Genomic DNA, 20,787 nt, shown 5'->3' with positions numbered 1-20,787 from the left:
GAGAATATGTTAGAACTTTGGGTTCTATTAAGTTTGTCTGTGTTCTATTAAATTTCTGTTTTTTGCTATTGGGTAAAATATTAGGAAGCAGCACATATGTTTTAAAAAATAAATACATAAATATATAAAATTGGTGGGTATACCAAACATGTTGTTATTGATAAAAGTTCAGGGACAAGGACATTCATACCAAATTCCAAGCAACTGAATCACATTATCAAACAATTTGACACTTTGATTTCACATTAATATCTGACTAGTATACAACAGATCTACTATGACATAAATGAACTTCATTTTTAGATTATTTTTCACTGGCATAGAGACATAAATCAGGTCATTAATCACACCTTTTCTAATGCAAATCCACTAGAGTATACCTGTGGCATATAAAAAGATCCCACTATGTTAAAACTAAAGAGTATCACCTGGCAGCACTGCAGTTAAAGCATATGGTTGCTAACCAAAAGGTTGGAGACTTAAATCTACTAGCCACTCCGTGGGAGAAAAACGTGGCAGTCTGCTTCCATAAAGCTTATAAGCTTTGGAAACCCTACGGGGCAGTTCTAATCTGTCCCATAGGGTCATTATGAGTGAGAATTGACTCGACGGCACCCAAAAACATACTTTGCAAGATGTAAAGCATGTTGTTGTTGTTGTTGTTATTTGCCATCGAGTTGGCCCCAACTCACAGCGACCCCTCCTTGGGTTTCCAAGGCAGTATCGCTACGGAAGTAGGAATGACCAACCTTCCTTCCGAGGAGTGGCTGGTGGGTTTGAACTGCCAGCCTTCTGGTTAGCAGTCAAGTGCCTTAGGCACTATGCTACCAGAGCTCCATGTAAAGCATAGGCTTCCACTATTTTCTATGAAGCAGAATTCAATATATGGTGATCTGGCACAGTGCCTAAGTCATTTGACTGTTAACCAGAAGGCTGGCAGTTCAAACTCACCAGCCATTCCTCGGAAGGAAGTTTGGGCCATCTACTCCTGCAGTGATACTGCCTCGGAAACCCAAGGAAGAGTAGCTAATGAGTAGGATCTGACTCGACAGCAGTGGGTTTGGTTTTTTTTTTTTGGTTATAAAACTCATGGAGGAGGATTTCAGTAAGAGCCCATTCTAAGACTGTTGTCTAAAAGGAAAGACCCTAAAAATTATGCTATAAAGGGACTCCACTGTAATTGAGATCAGTGTCTAGGAAGGTACAATTTGAGTTCAGTTCCTAAGTCTGCTTGTAAGTTGAATTTTATGTAAGTTGGAAAGTTAGGTATGGTGTGTCTAACATTAGTTAGTCAAATGTTTGTCTTAGTATATAATATATAGTGTGTATGTGCATAAAAAACATTAAAGAAACATTTCCAGATACATACTAATTCATCTTTAACATAATACACTAATAATAATAATGTTTTGATGTGGGTTGCAGAGTAGTGCCCATTTGCTATATTATGAATCATTGCATATACTGTGAATGTTTAATGTAACAAACTTTACGAGAGTTGGTTTGCAATTATGGGTTGGATGTGTAAGTCAGACATTTGAAACTTGGAGAGTAGTTGTAACTTGGAGTCCCTGGATGGTAGAGTTAATAAACTTAGCTGCTAACTGAAGGTTGGAGGTTGGGTTTAAATCCACCCAGAGAGTCCTGGTAACCCAGAGAAATGCCTGGTAATATATGTCCCAAAATAAGCCATTGGAAACCCTATGAAGCACAATTTTACTGTCACACATGGGATCACCATGAGCTGGAAGTGACTCAATGGCAAATGGCAACCGGTTTTATTACTTAAGTAATCCATTTACCTCAGCCTTCTCATACTTCGCCATTCTCTTCTTTCTGGAAACAACCTGAAAAGAAGAAAAATTACTATTTTAAGACTGTTACCCAAACAGAAAGTCAGTCTAAATTGGCACATATACGTTTAATGAATAGAGTTCCTATTTAAATAAATTCATTTTCAAAATCTATCCATAAGCATGTTTTTAAAATTAAAATTTCATTATTAAACATAAAAAAGAGAAAATCTACTTTAAGAGCCTACTGTGCATTCTTATATAACTTTTTCCATGCTAACACTAACACATATAAACACATTCATCTAGATTTTGGGGTCTGAAAATGGGATCATACGATACCACTTCTCTGTCTGCAGCCTGTATCAACATCATATGAACTTTTCTTAGTTACTTAAGTTATCTTAGTTACCTAAAGAGCTCTGGTGGCATAGCAGGTAAGGCATTTGGCTTCTAACCAGGTCAGTGGTTCAAACCCACCAGCTGCCCTTGTGGGAGGAAGATGAAGCAATCTATTTCTGTTCAGATTTACAGCCTTGGAAACCAAATGGGGACTGCTACAAGTCAGAATTGACTTGACCGCAGTAGGTTTTGGTCTTAGTTATCTAGTTTTGATATAATAGAAATACAGATGGCTTTAATAAACAGAAATTTATTTTCCAAGTTTAGGTGGCTAGAAGTCCAAACTCAGGTTGTGGGCTCTATGGAAAGCCTTTTACTCTGCTTTGGAGGAGGGTCCTTTTCTCTTTGAACTTCTGCTGGGCAATCATCATGTACTCATTGCTCTTCCCCCATCATCTCCGCTTCTTTCACTTGCTTGTTTAATCTGTTTTATATCTCAAAAGAGATTAAACAAACCCCTAACAACAACACACTAATCCTGCCTCATTAACAAACAAAGGCAGCCCAATCCCAAATGGGACTGTAACCACAGGCAGAAGTTAGGATTCAAAACATGTATTTTTAAGGGGCACAATTCAATCCTAACATTTTCCAATCAAAAGGCATATCCATTTTCCTACTGATACACATTCAGACTGTTTCCAGATTCATCCACAGACTTGAACACACTTCTTTGTGTACTTGTGTTTTCATTTCTATCGGACAATTATCTGTAATTAATTTTTCATGTGTTTGTTTGCCATTTGGAATTTTTCTATATAAATTGTCTATTCCTGTTGCCATTTTTTTCTTTGGGTGCTTTTATTTTTTCCTCATCAATTTCTAAGAACTTTTCTCATATTATATGTAATATCCTTTTAGGTTTTTTTGGTTATGCATTACTAATATTTTCTTTGCTATACAAAATTTTTAATCTTAATGAAATCAAGTATATATATATTTCTTTTCCTTCCTGGGTTTTAGCTAAGTGATTTTCCTTACCACAAGATCATATAAATGTTCCCTAAAATAGTTTTCTTGAGACTTGTTTCATTTTTCTACATTTTAAACTATAATCTATCTGAAATTTGTTTTTAAACATGGGTACACTGCCCAACTCTTTTCACACTGTTGTGCTGTATTGTGCATCCTGTGAACATATCATTCTCACACAAATGGGCAAGGTAGCCAGCTCTGGGAGGGTAAAAATAGGAATTCAACCTTTTTCTTCCAGATGGATAGTCAAGTGTGATCATTCCATTAAACTGAAAATGTAAGTTCCCATGTACCTTCAAATCCGTTTTCTAAATTCTGCTGTGTCTGTAAGATTTCCTGATGCTGAGTCATGCTTAAGTTCCTAGAATTCCCTGCTTATCTAAGGGATACACTACTCATCTGAAGCATTGCTAAATTCAATTTAATATTTAGAATTGTTGTTTCTTATTTATCATCTTTAATTCATTTAAAAAAACCAAACACTGGTTGTAATCCCCTCAATGTAATAATAACTCTCTCCCCATTTCTTTCCTTGGTTTCCTATTTCTACTTATCCTTCTTTGCTGCCCCTTCCTGCTTCTGAGCTTTGTTTTTGGGTAAATGCTACTCTTTTGGTCTCACGTGGTTGACTTTACTGAGTACCTTCCTCCCTGACGGTGTTATTCACATAAAAAAAGGCCTGTCTTTGTTCAGCTGAGAGGTGATCCCTGGGGGTGAGTTCTGGTCCAGGTTTGAAGTGTTTCTAAGGGGTTGCACCAGGCTCTATTAGATAAGACTTGTCTTAGTGAATTTGAATTTTGTCTACCTTTAATTATTTTCTATGCTAATCTTAATTTTGTATTCTGTTGTTTCATTTCATTGAATGGTTTGAGAGTTCAGGTATTTTGCACTAATATTGGCAGAAGCATTGCTTTGTTTGTTGTAAGAAGGAGAGCTGAAGAATATTATCTGCTAGATAGCAACATAAACTGCCTGTGAGGTGGATGCTCAGCTACACGCTTTTTTCAGATTAGTATCTTTTCTTGGCTGGAAACAAGAATCACCAGTAGCTGGAAAACTTGGCCTTGGTGACAGAAATAACACTGGAGATCACACGGTAGAATTTTGCAAGACCAATGACTTATTCATTGCAAACACCTTTTCTCAACAACACAAATGGCGGCTATACATGTGGACTTCACCAGACTGAGTACACAGGAATCAGATTGACTACGTCTGTGGCAAGAGGTGATATAAAAGCTCAATATCTTTAGCCAAAACCAGGCCAGGAGCTGATTGTGGAATAGAACATCAACTGCTCATATGCAAGTTCAACTTGAAGTTGAAGACTGTTGTTTTAATTAACAAGTTCACAAGAGCCAAAATATGATCTTGAATACATCCCTCCTGAATTTAGAGACCATCTAAAGAACAGATTTGATGCATTGAACACCAATGACCAAAAACTAGAATTGTGGGATGACATCAAGGGCATCTTCCACGAAGAAAGCAAGAGGTCATTAAAAATACGAGAAAGAAAGAAAAGATCAAGATGGATGTCAGAAGAGACTCTGAAACTTGCCCTTGAGCTACAAAGAGTAGCTAAAGCAAATGGAAGAAATGACAAGATAAAAGAGCTGAACAGAAGATTTCAAAGAGCAGCTTAAGCATACAAAACCAATTACTATAATGAAATGTGCAAAGACCTGGAATTAGAAAACCAAAAGGGAAGAACATGCTTGGCATTTCTCAAGCTGAAAGAACTGAGGAAAAAATTTAAGCCTCGAGTTGCAATATTGAAAGATTCTATGGGCAAAATATTGAATGATGCAGGAAGCATCAAAAGAAGATGGAAGGAATTCACAGAGTCACTGTACCAAAAAGAACTGGTCTATCTTCATTCATTTTAGGAGGTGGCATATGTTAAAGAACCAGTAGTATTGAGGGAAGAGGTCAAAGCTGCACTGAGGGAACTGGTGAGAACAAGGTTCCAAGAACTGACAGAATACCAATTGAGATGTTTCAACAAACGGATGCCCCATTGGAGGCACTCATTCGATTATGCCAAGAGATTTGGAAGACCTGGCCAACTGACAGGAGAAGTTCTACATTTGTACCCATTCCAAAGAAAGGTGATCCCACATTATGTGGAAATTACAGAACAATATCATTAATATCACATACAAGTAAAATCTTACTGAAGATAATTTAAAAATGGTTGCAGCAGTATACTGACAGAGAACTTCCAGAGGTGCAGGCTAGATTCAGAAGAGGACATGGAACGAGGGATATCACTGCTGACGTCAGATGGATCTTGGCTCAAAGTAAAGAATACCAGAAAGATGTTTACTTATGTTCTATTGACTACACAAAAGCATTTGATTGTGTGGATCATAACAAATTTTGGACAACATTGAGAAGAATGGGAATTCCAGAACACTTAACTGTACTCATGAGGAACCTGTACCTAGACAAGGAGGCTGTCATTCAAACAGAAAAAAAGGAGCACTAAATGTTTTAAAACGAAGAAGGGTTGTATCCTTTCACCATACTTATTCAATCTGAATGCTTAGCAAAACATCCAAGAACTTTATAGACTTTATGAAGAAGAACGTGGCATTAAGATCGGAGGAAGAATTGTTAACAACCTGCAATACACTGACGACACAACTTTGCTTGCTGAAAGTGAGGATCACTTGAAGTACTTACTGATGAAGATTGAAGAATACAGTCTGAACTATGGATTACGCCGCAATATAAAGAAAACAAAAATCCTTGCAACTGGACCTATAAGCAGTTTTACAATAAATGGAGAAAAGATTGAAATTGTCAAAGACTTCACATTACTTGGTTCTACAAAATGCCAATGGAAGCAGCAGTCAGGACATCAGACGACGTATAGCACTGGGCAAATCGGCTGCAAAGGACCTCTTTCAAGTATTGAAGAGCAAACATGTCTCCTTGAGGACTAAGGTATGCCTGACATTTTCAATCGCCTCATATGCATGTGAGAGCTGGACAATGAATAAGGAAGACCAAAGAAGAATTGATGCTTTTGAGTTGTGGTTTTGGTGAAGAATGCTGAAAGTACCGTGGACTACTCAAAGAACTAACAGGTCTGCCCTGGAGGAAGTACAGCCAGAATGCTTCTTGGAAGCGAGAATGGCCAGACTTTGTCTCACCTACTTTGGTCATGTTGTCAGAAGGGACCATTCCCTGGAGAAGGATGTCATTCTTGGTAAGGTGGAGGGTCAACGAAAAGGGGAAGGTCTTCAACAAGGTGGATTGACATGGTGGTGGCGGTGATGGGCTCAAGTGTAGCAAGCATTGTGGAGCTGGCTCAGGACCGGGCGGTGTTTCGTTCTGCTGTGCATAGGGTCACTATGAGTCAGAGACGACTCGATGGCACCTAACAACAACAACAACAACATCCTTTCTTGTTTCATAAAACGACTGTTCAGAAACACAACAGATTCATTCATTATCAAGATTATAATAAAATGCAGATTTTGCCTCATTAATATTTTTTTTGGAACATGACTGTAAACTTTTCCTGTATTATTCTAAAAGAATATACTCTTAAATGAATTTATTTTTTGCACTATACTCACAAGCACAACAATTCCAGCGATAATTGCTATTATCACAACTACAATGACAGCAATAACTCCAGCTGTTAGGCCTTGCATTGAAAATTCAGGTGCCTTTTCATCAACATAGTAAATTGAAGTTTGACCAGGATCCAGATCCAATTGTTCCCCATTTACTTTCAGGTCCATTCTACTGGAAAGAAACAGGGATTCACCTTTTACCTATAATGAGGAGAAAAGTAATTAAAAATATTTCAGGAAACCAACCACAGCCACATATAATTATGTACCAGTTATATACCAAAAGGACTGCTGCCAATACATTTTAAACCTTCAGTGATAACAATCTGATACACTGAAACTTTTAAAAAATGTTTTTATTACAGAAAAAATTTAAACATATACAAACACAGAAAGATAAGCTCCATGTACCTATTACTCAGATTCAATAACATCAACACATGGCCAATATTATTTCATTTATTCTTCCTTTTGTCTTCCCTCCTCTCCCCCCAATCAAATTTTTTCAGGCAAATTCCAGATTTCATTAGAAAACACCTCACTATAGTATATTAAAGTTTAAATAAAATATTTTAACAACACTTACAGAGCAATTTTTCACATGGGATCTTGTCCATGGAAATTATGAATATAATTTATATATACAAACAAGGTAACAACTAACAAGGAGGTAAAAGACAAAGATTATAACAGAAAAGACATTCTAGGCAGAACAATATGATGAAAGGAATATGTATACAAATAAGAAATGTGTGTGCAAAGTAGGAGGGACAAAATTAATGGCAGCAGCAGAACCACTTGGAGAATAATTAGATAAAGTTGGAACTATAAATGGAGAAACAGGTAATGGACTCCTTGAATATACTGAGGAGCAATAAAGAACATTATAATGCTTAACATAGCAATAAAATAAGAAATATTATACGTACATCTTTCTCAAAATAATAAGCCACATCAGCTATGTCCACATCATTCTGAGTTTTCTGAGAAGAATTTTGGACCAGATCAATAGTGATAATATCATTTTCATACTGAGGAAGAAGTTGAATAATAAATTACTATAACAAAATCACACGAAATGCCACTGTTTGATAATCGGAATATTCAGTGTTTGATCATATGAACCATATTTCCTTCCCTTTAATGGATAATTCAATTTATCAGTAATAATTCAAAACCTTTGAGAGGTCTTTAATCTATCCAATGGAAATAAATAATGCAACAAAAGATGATCACAATGAGTTTTGTCTCCCCCTCCACCCCCCAAAAAAGGAATTTTCTTCTCCTGAAAAAATTTTAAAACAAGGTACCAACAACCTTTTTGGGAGATTAAAACTACTTTAAAACTAAAATGCTAAAGAAATGCAATCTAAAATGCAGTATCCATTTACCCAATTCGGCTTTTAAAGCACAAAAAAGTATATTTCTTCCTAGAGTCCTTTAAAGAAGACATCAATTTTAATTTAAAAATAAATTAATATTTCCTTTAAAGAGTTCCATCACATTATTCAAGTATTTTTCAGAGTTGGAAGAATTCAGGAAGGAAACTAACTAGTTCCTTAAACCAGAGAAGATGGGAGCTAGAGTAGCATCCTAAAGTAAGTATGTGCCAAAATCCAGCACAGAAAGATGCTTTCCCAGGTAAGATGACTGGCCTTGCTTTAAGGATACTAAGAGATGTGACATGTTAAGGGTAAACTGGAGTTTTCAAACGCTGTGGAAGCAAAACAATAGGCAATTCACATTATAAAGCATGCAGGGTTAAATTTTTACTTAAATGCAGTTGACCACTAACAAAATCACTGATTGTCCTTTATACCCAAACCATACTGTCCCACCAATTTTCTGCTAAAGCTCATTTACTAAAAACCTTACCAGAATATTTGTGATGTATTTTCGATCCAGCTGATAACGGGTTGTGATTGCATCTGCAAGAGCACTGTAAATAATTTAAAAATCTGAATTTTCAAAAAAGTTTATGTACCATATAGTAGTAAAAAGCATTACTTTTTTAACTAAGCAGATAACTCAAGTTGTAGAATTGTTAACTAAACTTTATAAATAGTATCTATGTCATTTTACAACCATTAGTAATAACAGATTCAGGTTAGAACCATCCACTGACATTAAAACTACTGAGTGACAGTTTGATGAGGAACAATACATTTAAAACATCCAAATAGTTGTCCACAGATTTACTTATACAAAGGGAAAAATGGTAACTTTCCACTGGAGAAACCCGGTAGACACCACCTTAACCAAGTTAACATCACTAGTAGTAAGAGACAAACTGACAATATGCACCTTTTACAGTGAAGTTCTGAGGACACAAGATCACTTATGTAGCTTTCTTGTCAAAAACGTATAAACTGAATTTAATTATAAGGAAATAGCAGACAATTCTAAATTTAAGAAACATTCTATAAAACAACTTGCCCATACTCTTAAGAAGTATCCATGTCATGAAAGACAAAGAAAGGCTAAGAAATTATTTCATATTCAAGGAAGAGTCACAAAAACAAATGCTTATGACCCTGGATGGATCCTGGATCAGGAGAGAATGCCACAGAGAGAGGACATTATTGGAAAAACTGGCGTAAGATGATATCCATTTCAAATTTCCTGAATTTAAAAATCACACAGATTATGTCATAAGAATGTCTTTCTTTCTTAGGAAAAGATATACTAGAGTATTTAGGGATAAAGTGACATAATGTCTACAACTTGCTCTCAAACACTTGCTGGGAAAAAATATTCCTACACTAATACATAAAGCACACATATATGCATACATACATATAGAAAGTAAATGCAGCAAAATGCTAATAATTGGTGAACCTAAATGAAGGGTATTATAGGAATTCTTTGTACTTTTCTTGCAGTTCTATTTCAATGTAAGGCTTAAAATGTACCTATCTTATTTTTCAGAAATGTGAAAAAAACATCTAGGACTTGTTTTCGTTTTTCTACTGGTGTGGGATGGAAGATTTGAGCACCAACTGTGCAAGTATAAAATAATGAATGCAATAGTACTCACGTCTGCAAACTGTTAGTATCATAAGGTTTTTCTCTTGTTTTATGTTTTAGCTCAATGATGATCCAACTGTAAAGCAAAAAGACAATATAAATTGATTTTAACAACTCAGGCTCTTATACAGTTTCCCCAATAATAAGCTAATACTAACATTCCCAAGTGGAATTACAGTAGAGCTAACAAAAAGAATTTACAAATTAGAAATTTCCTTAATTTCTTCCCTGGCCCTCACACATCCTTCATAAAGAACCCAACCTGCAGAGACCATCCTATCCAATACTGACCCTCAGTATAAGGAGCTCTGGTGTACTAATTAATGCATTCGGCTGCTTAACAAAAGGTCAACAGTTTGAACCCACCAGCCACTCTGCAGGAGAAAGATGAGGCAGTCTGCTTCCATAAATATTTATACAGCCTTGGAATCCCTATGGGGCAATTCTACTCTGTCCTATAGGGTCGCTATGAATTGGTAATGACTTGATGGCAGTGGATTTTGTTTTTGGTTTGGTCCTCTAGCCACAACATTTAAAGTCATGCAAAGTTAAGGTAAAAAGAAAAAAGGGCATGGAAAGCAACAGAGAAAAGTCACCACAAGGGTCCAGAAGACAAAAGGAATCTTGATAGCTTTACAGATTCTAGTGAAGCTAGCTTGAATAGGTTTCTGTTCCATTTCATTAAGTGATATCTAAGACAACCATACCACTTTTAAAAAACAATAAATGAGCAAATATATAAACAGTTCAAATTACCTATGTATATTAACTCTAATTTCAAAATACTATAGAATGTTAAATAAATACATAAAGAGGAAATTATGTTTAGCATGCTAATGATCATGTAAAAAGTAAGAAACCATATGTTGTTGTTAGTGGACATCGGGTGGATTCCAACTCATGTAACAACAGAAGAATGTCTAGTCCTGCACCATTCTCATAATCATTGCTATGTTTGAGTTCATTCTTGTAGCCACTATGTCAGTCCATCTCATTGATCAGAGTCTTCCTCCTTCACTGAGCCTCACCCTCTACTTTTCTAAGCATGATGTCTTTCACCAGGGACTGGTCCTTCCTGATGATATGTCCAAAGAAATATCATCATCTTTGCTTCTGAGGAGCATTTTGGCTGTATTTCTTCCAAGATAGATTTGTTCATTCTTCTGGCAGTCCATGGTATATTCAATATTCTTCAATACCATAATATAAGGGCATCAATTCTTCTTTCATCTTCCTTATCCATTATCCAGCTTTCACATACAGAGGTCTTTTGCAGCAGATTTGCCCAATGCAATATGTCATTTGATTTCTTGACTGCTGCTTCCATGGGCACTCCAGTGCAATAATTGGCTTTCTAGCTATGGTCTTTGTGACTAACTATGCAAATTTGAGGTGCTTGTGGCCCATCAAGGGGATTGGGTATTTACTAGTAATGTAAATAGGGTACATGGCACCCTTGTGGGGGTGGACCCATGCAAATAAGCTGTATAGAACACTAATGTGAGGATAAATCAGGTTTGCTATCCTCTAGGCTTAATATGAGCCACCCAGAGGTGAAGGAGTGGGGTGGGGGGAATCTCACTACTATCAAGAAATAAGAACCAAGAGTAGAACATATCCTTGGACCTGAGATCCCTGAGGTAGATCTCTTTGACCCAAGAGACTATCATGAGAGAGAGCAGCAGGCTTCCTAGCCCACAGACGAAGAAAGCTGAGTGCCTTCAGGCAGAAGGCTTGCTGACAGAGTGGAGTGTCCCTCTGGACACCCATCACCAGAACTGAAAGAACTTTATAACCCTTGACCAAACAGGGCAAAGACCAAGGGGCTATAGGGCCAAGAAGCTGAGGCCAGTGAGAGATGTGCTTGTGTTACGGCTGAGAAGAGGTTGTCCTGATTAAAGACCTATTTATCCTGAGTCATTTCTGATCTTGCATTTTAACCTGTTTCTTCACTAATAACCCCTGCTATTATTAATAACAACCTCTGTGTGGTTACTGCAACTCAGCAGAGAAGGAGTGCCGTGAGAGTGATGGTTGGTGTCAGAAAAGAAGGTTGGAGGGTGGTGTCATGTTTGACCTCTGCTTCATAGGAGTCAGTCTTGGGCTGTTGATGTGTGCAAACAGGTAGTGGAGTGGAGTCCTCTGACCTCCTCTAACTTCACAAAGGGGAGAGAGAACTGCCATCAGCATCAATAACCCAAGGTTGGCTCCTACAACGTTGAGGTCAGACAAGCCAGCACACCCTCCAACCTTTTTACCAATTCTGACACCAATTGTCCCTCCCACAGCACTCTCTACTATGTTCAATAATGTTGCTGTGGCCACAGAGAACCCACACACACTACTTGCAATCATGGGGTTTATTGGGGAAGTTGCTGCTGTTGTTGTTGTTGTAATGTGCTGTCAAGTCGGACCCAACTCATAGCGACCCCTCCTTGGGTTTCCGAGGCAGTATCACTACTGAAGTAGATTGCCCAACCTTCCTTCTGAGGAGTGGCTGGTGGGTTTGAACTGCCAGCCTTCTGGTTAGCAGTCAAGTGCCTTAGGTACTATGCTACCAGACCTCCTCGTTAGAAGAGGTAAAATGACATTGTCCACATGTCCTTTCTGTAGGCATTGACTATGGATCCAAATAAAATGAAATCTTTGACAACTTCAATCTTTTATCCATTTATCATGATGTTGCTTACTGGTCCAACTGTGTGGATTTCTGTTTTCTTTACGTTGAGGTGTAATTCATACTAAAGACTGTAGTCTTTGATCTTCATCAGTTAGTGCTTCAAGTCCTCTTCACTTTCAGCAAGGAGAGTTGTGTAATCTGCATATCTCAGGTTGTTAATAAGTCTTCCTCCAATCCTGGTACCACATTGTTCTTCACACAAGTCCAACTTCTTGGATTATTTGCTTAACATAGAGATTGAATACTATAGTGAAAGGATACAACCCTGATACACACCTCTCCTGATTTTAAACCATGCAGTACCCCCTTGCTCTGTTCAAATGACAGCCTCCTGGTCCATGCACAGGTTCCTCATTAGCACAATTAAATGTTCTGGAATTCCCACTCTTCACCAAGTTATCCATAATTTGTTATGATCCACACAGTGAGATGCCTTTGCATAGTCAACGAAACACAAGTAAACATCTTTCTGGTATTCTTTGCTTTCAGCCAAGATCCATCTGACATCAACCATTTTTGAATTATCTTCAGTAAAATTTTACTTGCATGTGATATTAATGATATTGTTTGATAACTTCCACAGTCTGTTGGGTCACCTTTCTTTGGAATGGGTACAAATATAGATTTCTTCCATTCGTTTGCCCAAGTATTTGCCTTCCAAATTTCTTACATACATAAGTGAACACTTCTAGCATTCCAAGCATTTGTTGAAACATCTTAATTGGTATTCCTTAACTCCTGGAGCCTTGTTTTTCGCAAATACCTTCAGTGTAGCCTGGATTTCTTCCTTTAGCACCATTGCTTCTTGATCATATGCTGCCTCTTGATATGGATTGACATTAACCAATTCTTTTTTGTACAGTGACTACTGTGTATTCTTTCCATCATCTTTTGTGTGTGTGTGTGTGATTTGGGTTAAGTTTATAGAGCAAACTGCTTTTCCATTCAACAACACATATAGTTTTGTAACGTTTACTACAACTCCCACACTGTAACAGCATTCTTCCCACTTCCTCCCTAAGTCCACCCCTTCCTTTAATTCTTCCCCTCTATTCCCTCCCACCTTCCTAGCTCTATCCCTGAGCAAATGCTGTCCTCTTGATCTCATATGCTTGACTTGTCATTTGGCTGCCAGTTTAGTTATGGGGGTTAAGTTCAGTGCCTAGCTTGAAGGGTGTCTAAGGGCCACAGTCTCTGGGGTTCTACTAATCTTTATCAGGCCAGTAAGCCTGATCTTTTTTATGATTTTGAGTTTTGTTCCACATTTCCCCCTACTCTAGCTGGGACCGTTTGTGTTCCCTTTCAGAGCAGTCATCAGTGGTAGCCAGGTACCATCTAGTTCTTCTAGTCTCAGCGTTGTGGAGGCTGGAATTTACCTGCTCCCCTAGTCCTTTGAATTGTTTCCTATATGTTTGGTATTTTTCACTCTTCTTTTCTCCAGATGAGGAGAAACCAATAGTTGCACTTTAGATAGCTGCTTACAAGCTTTTAAGACCCTAGTCACTGCTCACCAAAGGAGGATATAGAACATTGTCTTTGTGGACTATGTCATGCCAATTGACCTTAGTATCCACCGAGACTGTGGTCCTGAGTCTCCATGCCCAGTGATTCATTCCTTCAAGGTGTTTGGTCATAATTAAGGCATTTTCATAACTTTGTCTCCTGATATTCTATTATATTCATGGATATATTTCCAGCACAAATAAATATATAGGTAGAGATAGCCTGCGTCAAACCTATATATATTCATGGGTGCAGTCCCATTCGCCTTCCCACCCCCAATAACCTGAGTGTCTATCTATGCAACCACTCCTAAATTAGTTATTACTGACCTCCCCCTTATTGTATATTGCCTTTCACTTCACCCAAGTTAATACATGCCTACCTTCAAGTTGGTGATTGTCCTTCCCCTCTCATACCTGTTAACTTTCAAAGAACAATTCTTTCTGTGTATAAACCTTTTCTTAACCTTTTGTAGTAGTGGTCTCATATAGTAATTGTCATTTTGTGATTGACTAATTTCACTCAGCATAATGTTCTCTAGGTTTGTTCATTTTATTAGGTGTGTGGTGGTTAAGTTTGTGTGTTGACTTGGTTGGGCCTGGTTGAGTGGCTGGGCAGCTGGATGTAGTATTTCCCATGATGAGACTGGTAAATAACTCCATGGTGGAATCTACTGTGAGCAGCTGAGTAGCTGCCTTTGGATATGTTGTCTGCTCCTTGTATATAAGAAACAGTTTTGGGAATGGTATCTAGCTTATGGCACGCTTGGACCCTGCATGTAGCTGTGTTGTTGTTCAGCAGCCTGCCATGCTCTGCTGACCTTGGGACTTACAATGGACTTGAATCAATGGCCTGCTGTGTGGTTTGGTAACATCGGGACTGTGCCATTTTATTTGTCGACCTTGGGCTTGTTAGCCTCAGCAGCCAGTAGCAGCCTGAGTGAAGAGATGCCTCTAGCTTCATTGAGCCGGGAGCAAGAGGCAGAGCTGAAGCCCAAGGTTGAGGGACTTTGACCCAGCCCCTAGAACCTGGAGCTTTGAACTTGGACTTAAAGCCTCCAAACTGTGAGAATAAACTCCTGTTTGTTAAGGCCATCCCATTTGTGGTATATTCTTGTCAGAGTGGCACTAGGTAACCAGACCAAGGTGTTTTGTAGATTCACTGTTATTCTTTAACATTACGTAGTATTCCATTATTTGCATTATGTATCATTATTTGTTTGTCCATTCATCCATTGATAAGGCACTTAGGTGGTTTCCATCTTTTTGCTATTGTGAATAATGCTGCAATGAACATGGGTGTGCATGTATCTGTTCGGGTCACAGTTCTTATTTCTTTAGGGTATATACCTAGTAAATGGGATTGCTGGATCATACGGTATTTCTATTTTCAACTTCTTAAGGAAGCATCGTACCATTTTCCAATTCCACCAGTAGTGTATGAGTGTTCTAATTTCTCCACACCTTTGCCAGCATTTGTTGTTTTGATTTGCATCTAATGGCTAATGATCCCAAGCACTTCTTCATGTGTTTGCTGGCTGTCCTTCCATGTTCTTTTGATACTTCTTGTGTTATTCCATTTTTTGCCCACAGAATCTTTCAATGCAATTCAAGGCTTGAATTTTTTCTTCAGTTCTTTCACCTTGAGAAATGCTGAATGTGTTCTGCCCTTTTGATTTATTAACTTCAGGTCTTTCTACATCTCATTATAAAATCTTACTTTGTTTCCTTGAATCACTCTTCGAAATCTTCTGTTCACTTCTTTTACGTCATCATTTCTCCCATTTGCTGTATGTTCTAAAGCAAGTTTCAGTCTTTTCTGATGTCCATTTTGGTCTTTTTTTTTCCTTTCCAGTCTTTTTTAATGACCTTTTGCTTTCTTCATGTGTGATGTTCTTGACATCATCCCACAACTCAATTGGTTTTTAGTCACTGGTGTTCAATGTGTCAAATCTATTCTTCAGATAGTCTCTAAATTTAGGCGGGATGTATTCAAGGTTGTATTTTGGCTTTTGTGGACTTGTTTTAATTTTCTTCAGCTTCAACTTGAGCTTGCATAGGAGCAATTGATGGTCAATTCCTTAGTCTGCCCCTCACCTTCTTCTGACTGAAGATACTAAGATTCTCCATCACCTCTTTCCACAGATGTAATCAATTTGATTTCTATGTACGCCGTCTGGCAAAGTCCTTGTGTATAGTCACCTTTTATGTTGTTGAAAAAGGTATTTCCAACAGATAAGTTGTTAGTCTTGCAAAATTCTATGATGTCACCTACATCGTTTCTATCACCAAGACCATATTTTCCAACCACCGATCCTTCTTTTGTTTTAAAGAAGAAAACATATATATTACTAGAAAATTCATAAATATATTTTGTTGTTGTTGTTGTTGTTGTTATGTGCCGTCGAGTCGGCCCCGACTCATAGCGACCCCTCCTTGGGTTTCCGAGGCAGTATCACTACGGAAGTAGGATTGCCCAACCTTCCTTCCGAGGAGTGGCTGGTGGGTATATTTATATTTCATGAAATATATTTATAATATATCTGGAAAGTTACAAAATAAACTCACTCATTCACTCACTCACTGCCATCGAGTCGGATCCAACTCATAATGACCCCTCCTTGGGTTTCCGAGGCAGTATCACTATGGAAGTAGACTTCCCAAAGTTCCTTCTGAGGAGTGGCTGGTGGATTTGAACCACCAGCCTTCTGGTTAGCAGTCATGCCTTAGGCACTACATCTAGTTTACATAAATTCTATGGAGGTATAAACTGGGTAGCTGGGGATTGAGATGGAATGGAGAATTTTCAGTGTTTACCCTTTATTTTTTGAATTGTAAACCATAAAATCATATTACATATTTAAAAAATAAGTTTAATTAAATAATTCTGAAAAGCACAGAAAAAATAATACGGGTAACCAAACTTACTAGGTCCTTACACGTTCGGAGCATGTTATTTCAGTGTCCTTATCGGTTCTTCTGACACCAGCAGTGTTCACACACCAGCACGTGGCGGTGCCATTGCACTGCTTGGCTTTAAAGAGCCCCTTCTCATCACAATCAGGGTCATAAAGCCCGTCATTGTTCTGGATAGCACCCTCAGGTTTTGCTCTTCTCCCAGACAACTTTGAACCAGTCATTTCTGCCTTCATCACCAAACATTTGGTAGCCACTAAAAATAAAGCTTAATGTCAGAATGAAAAATAACTGCATGTTATGCTTACAGGAAGAAAAACTAATTCAACACAAAACTACCAAGGCCAAGGATTATAATAAAATTTCCATGCTCTCACAACCCACTTCCTGAAGTTTCAGACATGAGATGATTTCAACAAAGCTGAGTAACATGGTTCAGATGTAAGCCAGTAAAACTTCCCAATTCAAGACACATCGATTAAAGAATTATTAAAGTCAAAGTAAAGTTTAAAAATAATGAAGACATTCTACTCACATTTTGAACAAATGACAGTATTTTGTGTACCAATTGAAGTACACTGGCATTGACCATTGCTGTTCATAGTGCAGTTTGTGGTCAGCTTATAGTTTTCACAGAGACAGTCTGGGGGAAAAAAATCCACTTTAATCACAAATATCCCTGTAATCTCTTTAAAACCAAATAATACTTTAGCTTAACTAGCAAAGAATGTCTGCCTTGGGCATTACACTCTGTTAAGAACTATCTGTATGGGATCATATTGACAACTGCAACTAGAAAGATTAGACAGAAAATTTATGGGGAGGTCCGAGTCAGAAAGAGTGGGAGAATGTTGCACAGCTTGGAGAATGTAATCTGTCACTGAATTATACATAGAGATTGTTGAATTGGTGTATGTTCTGCTGTGTATACTCCCCAAAATAAACAAATAACCTTAAAAAAAAAAAAAGACTATAAAAAAAGTCCACTTTAAAATGTGGATGAAAATATCAACTCTGGGAATCCAGCTAAATTAAGTTCTGACAATAATGCTCAAGTGGCAGGGGTACAAAGCTTTAAAAAGTGGTCCTGAATTGTTTTTTTAGCTACCATTTATAGACACTTTTAAAGTGCCAAACATTGTGCTCAACAAGTGTATATACATGACATACTGTAGATGTGAATTCCTATTTCAATTTTTTAAAACCAAGAATACAGCCCTCCCAAAATCACATCCAGCTTTGCCTTTATGATTCTCCTTGTTTCAGCTCCTTCTCACCTCTGATTCTGCTAAACCCCTGCCTATCAGTCACTGCCTCTTTTCCCAAAATTCAGTAATCCCAATTCTAGGATCTGTGAATGCACACATTCCCTCCTCCCCCTATCCCACTCCATTTTCTAAATAAAGGAAAACTTTTTTTTATTTACCTGGCTTAATGGGAACATAGTCAACCTTTGAACTATTTATCATTTTCAACAGAATTTTGGGGCACATCTAACGTGGGGTTTCTAACTACATTAAAATCCTAGTTTTTTGAAACTGGTACTAATACTAAATAGCCAATCTTAGGGTCTTGAAGTCAGTTTAATAGTTATATCCTTGACTATCTCATAAGTTCATTTCAGCTTCAAATTGGCAAGCCCATCACATTCCTTATATGTCTAGTTAAGAGATCATTAAAAACAAAGTCATTTAAAAAATCATTTAAAACAAAAACTAGCATCACAATCCAAAGAATTCATACACTGACCCTTGTACTTTGTACCCCAAGCACCCTAAATTGGCTTTATTTTTTCTCTGTTTATCATCAAAAAGTTATAATCAGTATGAATATCTGCAGTCTGCCAGTACTAAACTCAATACTGGGATCACAAAAGGAGATAGTGGCAGTCCTAAAGAAATTAAAATTTTGTACAGTACTACACTATATCGGCTCAAAGCATATTTTTCATGCCCAAGTGATACGAAATTTAAAAAACACAAATTAGGTACACACATATGCCTATAGAGGATACCACCATTTAGAAGCAATTTCAGATTAAGTATTTAGCCCCAGAATGAATTCAGAAAACCATAAACTGATTAAACAATATTATTTTGAAGGTGCAACGAATTAGACGTCCCGTTGGTGGAAGTACAAATAATTGCCATTCCACTTCTACGCACTTACTTTTCAAGAGATGCTGCCAAAATATTTATTCCAAAGTAAGAAAAGAGTCAAACTACACGTCCAACCTTATATGCTATAGATTTTTCCGTCACCATTTAAGGCGTGTTTTTAAAGACTAAAGGAAACGGAGAACTCTGGAAATGTTATGCGGGGAAAAAAAATCCAAGATATAAAATTATGTGTTTTAGGTTCAGGGGAATGTCTGAAAGAAAAATATACCAAATTATTACCTCTGAGATTCTCATGAAGGAATGGAATTATGGGTGTTCTTTACTCTTTACGGCTATCTTTAGGTCTGAGTTTTCTCCGCAATAAACTTGACATTACTCATATCTTTAGTAAAAGGAAAACACCACGCCCAGATAAAGGCCCTGGAGTGCCGTCCCCGCATACAGGTGCGTACCGGCCCCAGAGGCCTCGCCATAGCCACTTGTTCCTGCCCAAGGCCCACCGCAGGTGCCCCGGGGGCAGGCGGACCGCCAGGTTGCCGCCGCAGCGACTCTCCTTCAGGACATGGAGGGTTTAGGCACCGCCGGAACTCCAAGTCCATCCCGGTTAAAGGAGATGGGCGAGTTGTGGGATCTTAAGGTTGTGGGATCTGTGCGCGGCCCGGGCCATCGCCGCCCACTTAGGCCGCAGGATCCCTGGACTTGGCCACCAGGCCCCCCCGCCCTCCCCTACGTCCCTGCCCCAGGCCACTTCCCCAGAGGAGTCCAAAACTGCAAAATGAGGGCGCTGCTTCGTATCCCTGCAAGTTGGCACCTTTCCGACGCCTGCTGAGCGCCGAGAAAGCAGATCATAGCATCTCGCGCGCCGTCCCCACTCAAGGCGGTAAAGTGCCGCCCCTCTACCCCTCCCCACTATCCTCTTCGCTGGCGCCACAGGTTGGCGCCCCCAGCGTCGGAACAACCCACAACTTTGTTCAGTAAGCCCCTCACCTTTTTGAGCGGTAGCCACCGCCGCCGTCGCCGCTGCGATTAAAAGCCCGAAAGCGAAGACCTGGGGGGGCGCCATGATGCGCGCGCCTAGGAAAGGGGCGCCGGGCGGACCAGGGGCTCGCTGGAGAGCGCGCAAAGAGTGGGGAGCCTGCTGGCCAGCCGGGCGGCGGGAGCCCTGTGATGTGCGGGGTCCGCTTCTAAAGAACCGCCGTGAGGTGGTCCGCGGACCAGGCAGGGACTGGGAGCTAGTCGAAGGACTTGCGCGCTCTGAGTGCGCGGCGGGGCGGAGCACCAACCTGCCGGACCTGCGCCCCGCCTCCTGGCCCCTTCCCGGGTCTGTTCACCTCTGTTGAATCACCACCTGGGGGCGGGGGAGGTGTGGGAACAGGCTCCCCTCCCCCACACCTACTGGCCGTTAAAGGACCGCCCTCTACCCAGGTGTGCACCGGAGGCGCCCCGCCGGGCCTCGCTCTCAGGTGCTTCCTCTTGGGGAGGCTGGTCCGGGTGGGGAGCGGGGAGCCGGGGGCGGATGACTGGTTGTTTGGGCGTGACTGACGGTACGAAGGGACCTTTGGTAGCTACAAGAAAATTTGAAAACACTGGTCTCTTTGCTCGGGGACCGTGGCTTTGAAACATTGAAGAATAAGGCTTGAAGGAAAGGATGATAGGGTTGGGAAGAGGAACGTGGAAACTAGAATGGAATACAAAAGGGATCAGGAAAACCGTTTGAACTACAATAAAAAAGATGACCTTTGAGCTTTACACGGCAGTTTAATTGTACTTCACTGAAACTGA

General features: G+C 39.2%; 1 protein-coding gene across 1 annotated transcript in view; it reads right to left on the bottom strand.

The window, feature by feature from the left end:
- EPCAM (epithelial cell adhesion molecule) overlaps positions 1-20,068 on the bottom strand; it is a 21,553-nt gene extending 1,485 nt beyond the window's left edge. The window contains exons 1-8 of the mRNA XM_007944405.2: positions 19,993-20,068; positions 17,421-17,528; positions 16,898-17,141; positions 9,798-9,863; positions 8,636-8,699; positions 7,690-7,791; positions 6,761-6,961; positions 1,803-1,847 (exon numbers count right to left, since the gene is read on the bottom strand). Of these exons, the coding sequence (XP_007942596.1) occupies positions 1,803-1,847; positions 6,761-6,961; positions 7,690-7,791; positions 8,636-8,699; positions 9,798-9,863; positions 16,898-17,141; positions 17,421-17,528; positions 19,993-20,068 (906 nt within the window). The remainder of the gene's footprint in view (positions 1-1,802; positions 1,848-6,760; positions 6,962-7,689; positions 7,792-8,635; positions 8,700-9,797; positions 9,864-16,897; positions 17,142-17,420; positions 17,529-19,992) is intronic.
- Between the last annotated feature and the right edge of the window lie 719 nt (positions 20,069-20,787).

The sequence above is a fragment of the Orycteropus afer genome, unplaced genomic scaffold (genome assembly GCF_000298275.1).
Source record: "Orycteropus afer afer isolate SDZICR_OR568_19922 unplaced genomic scaffold, OryAfe1.0 scaffold00124, whole genome shotgun sequence".
Taxonomy (NCBI): domain Eukaryota; kingdom Metazoa; phylum Chordata; class Mammalia; order Tubulidentata; family Orycteropodidae; genus Orycteropus; species Orycteropus afer.
This window is presented reverse-complemented; position numbering and strand designations above follow the sequence as displayed.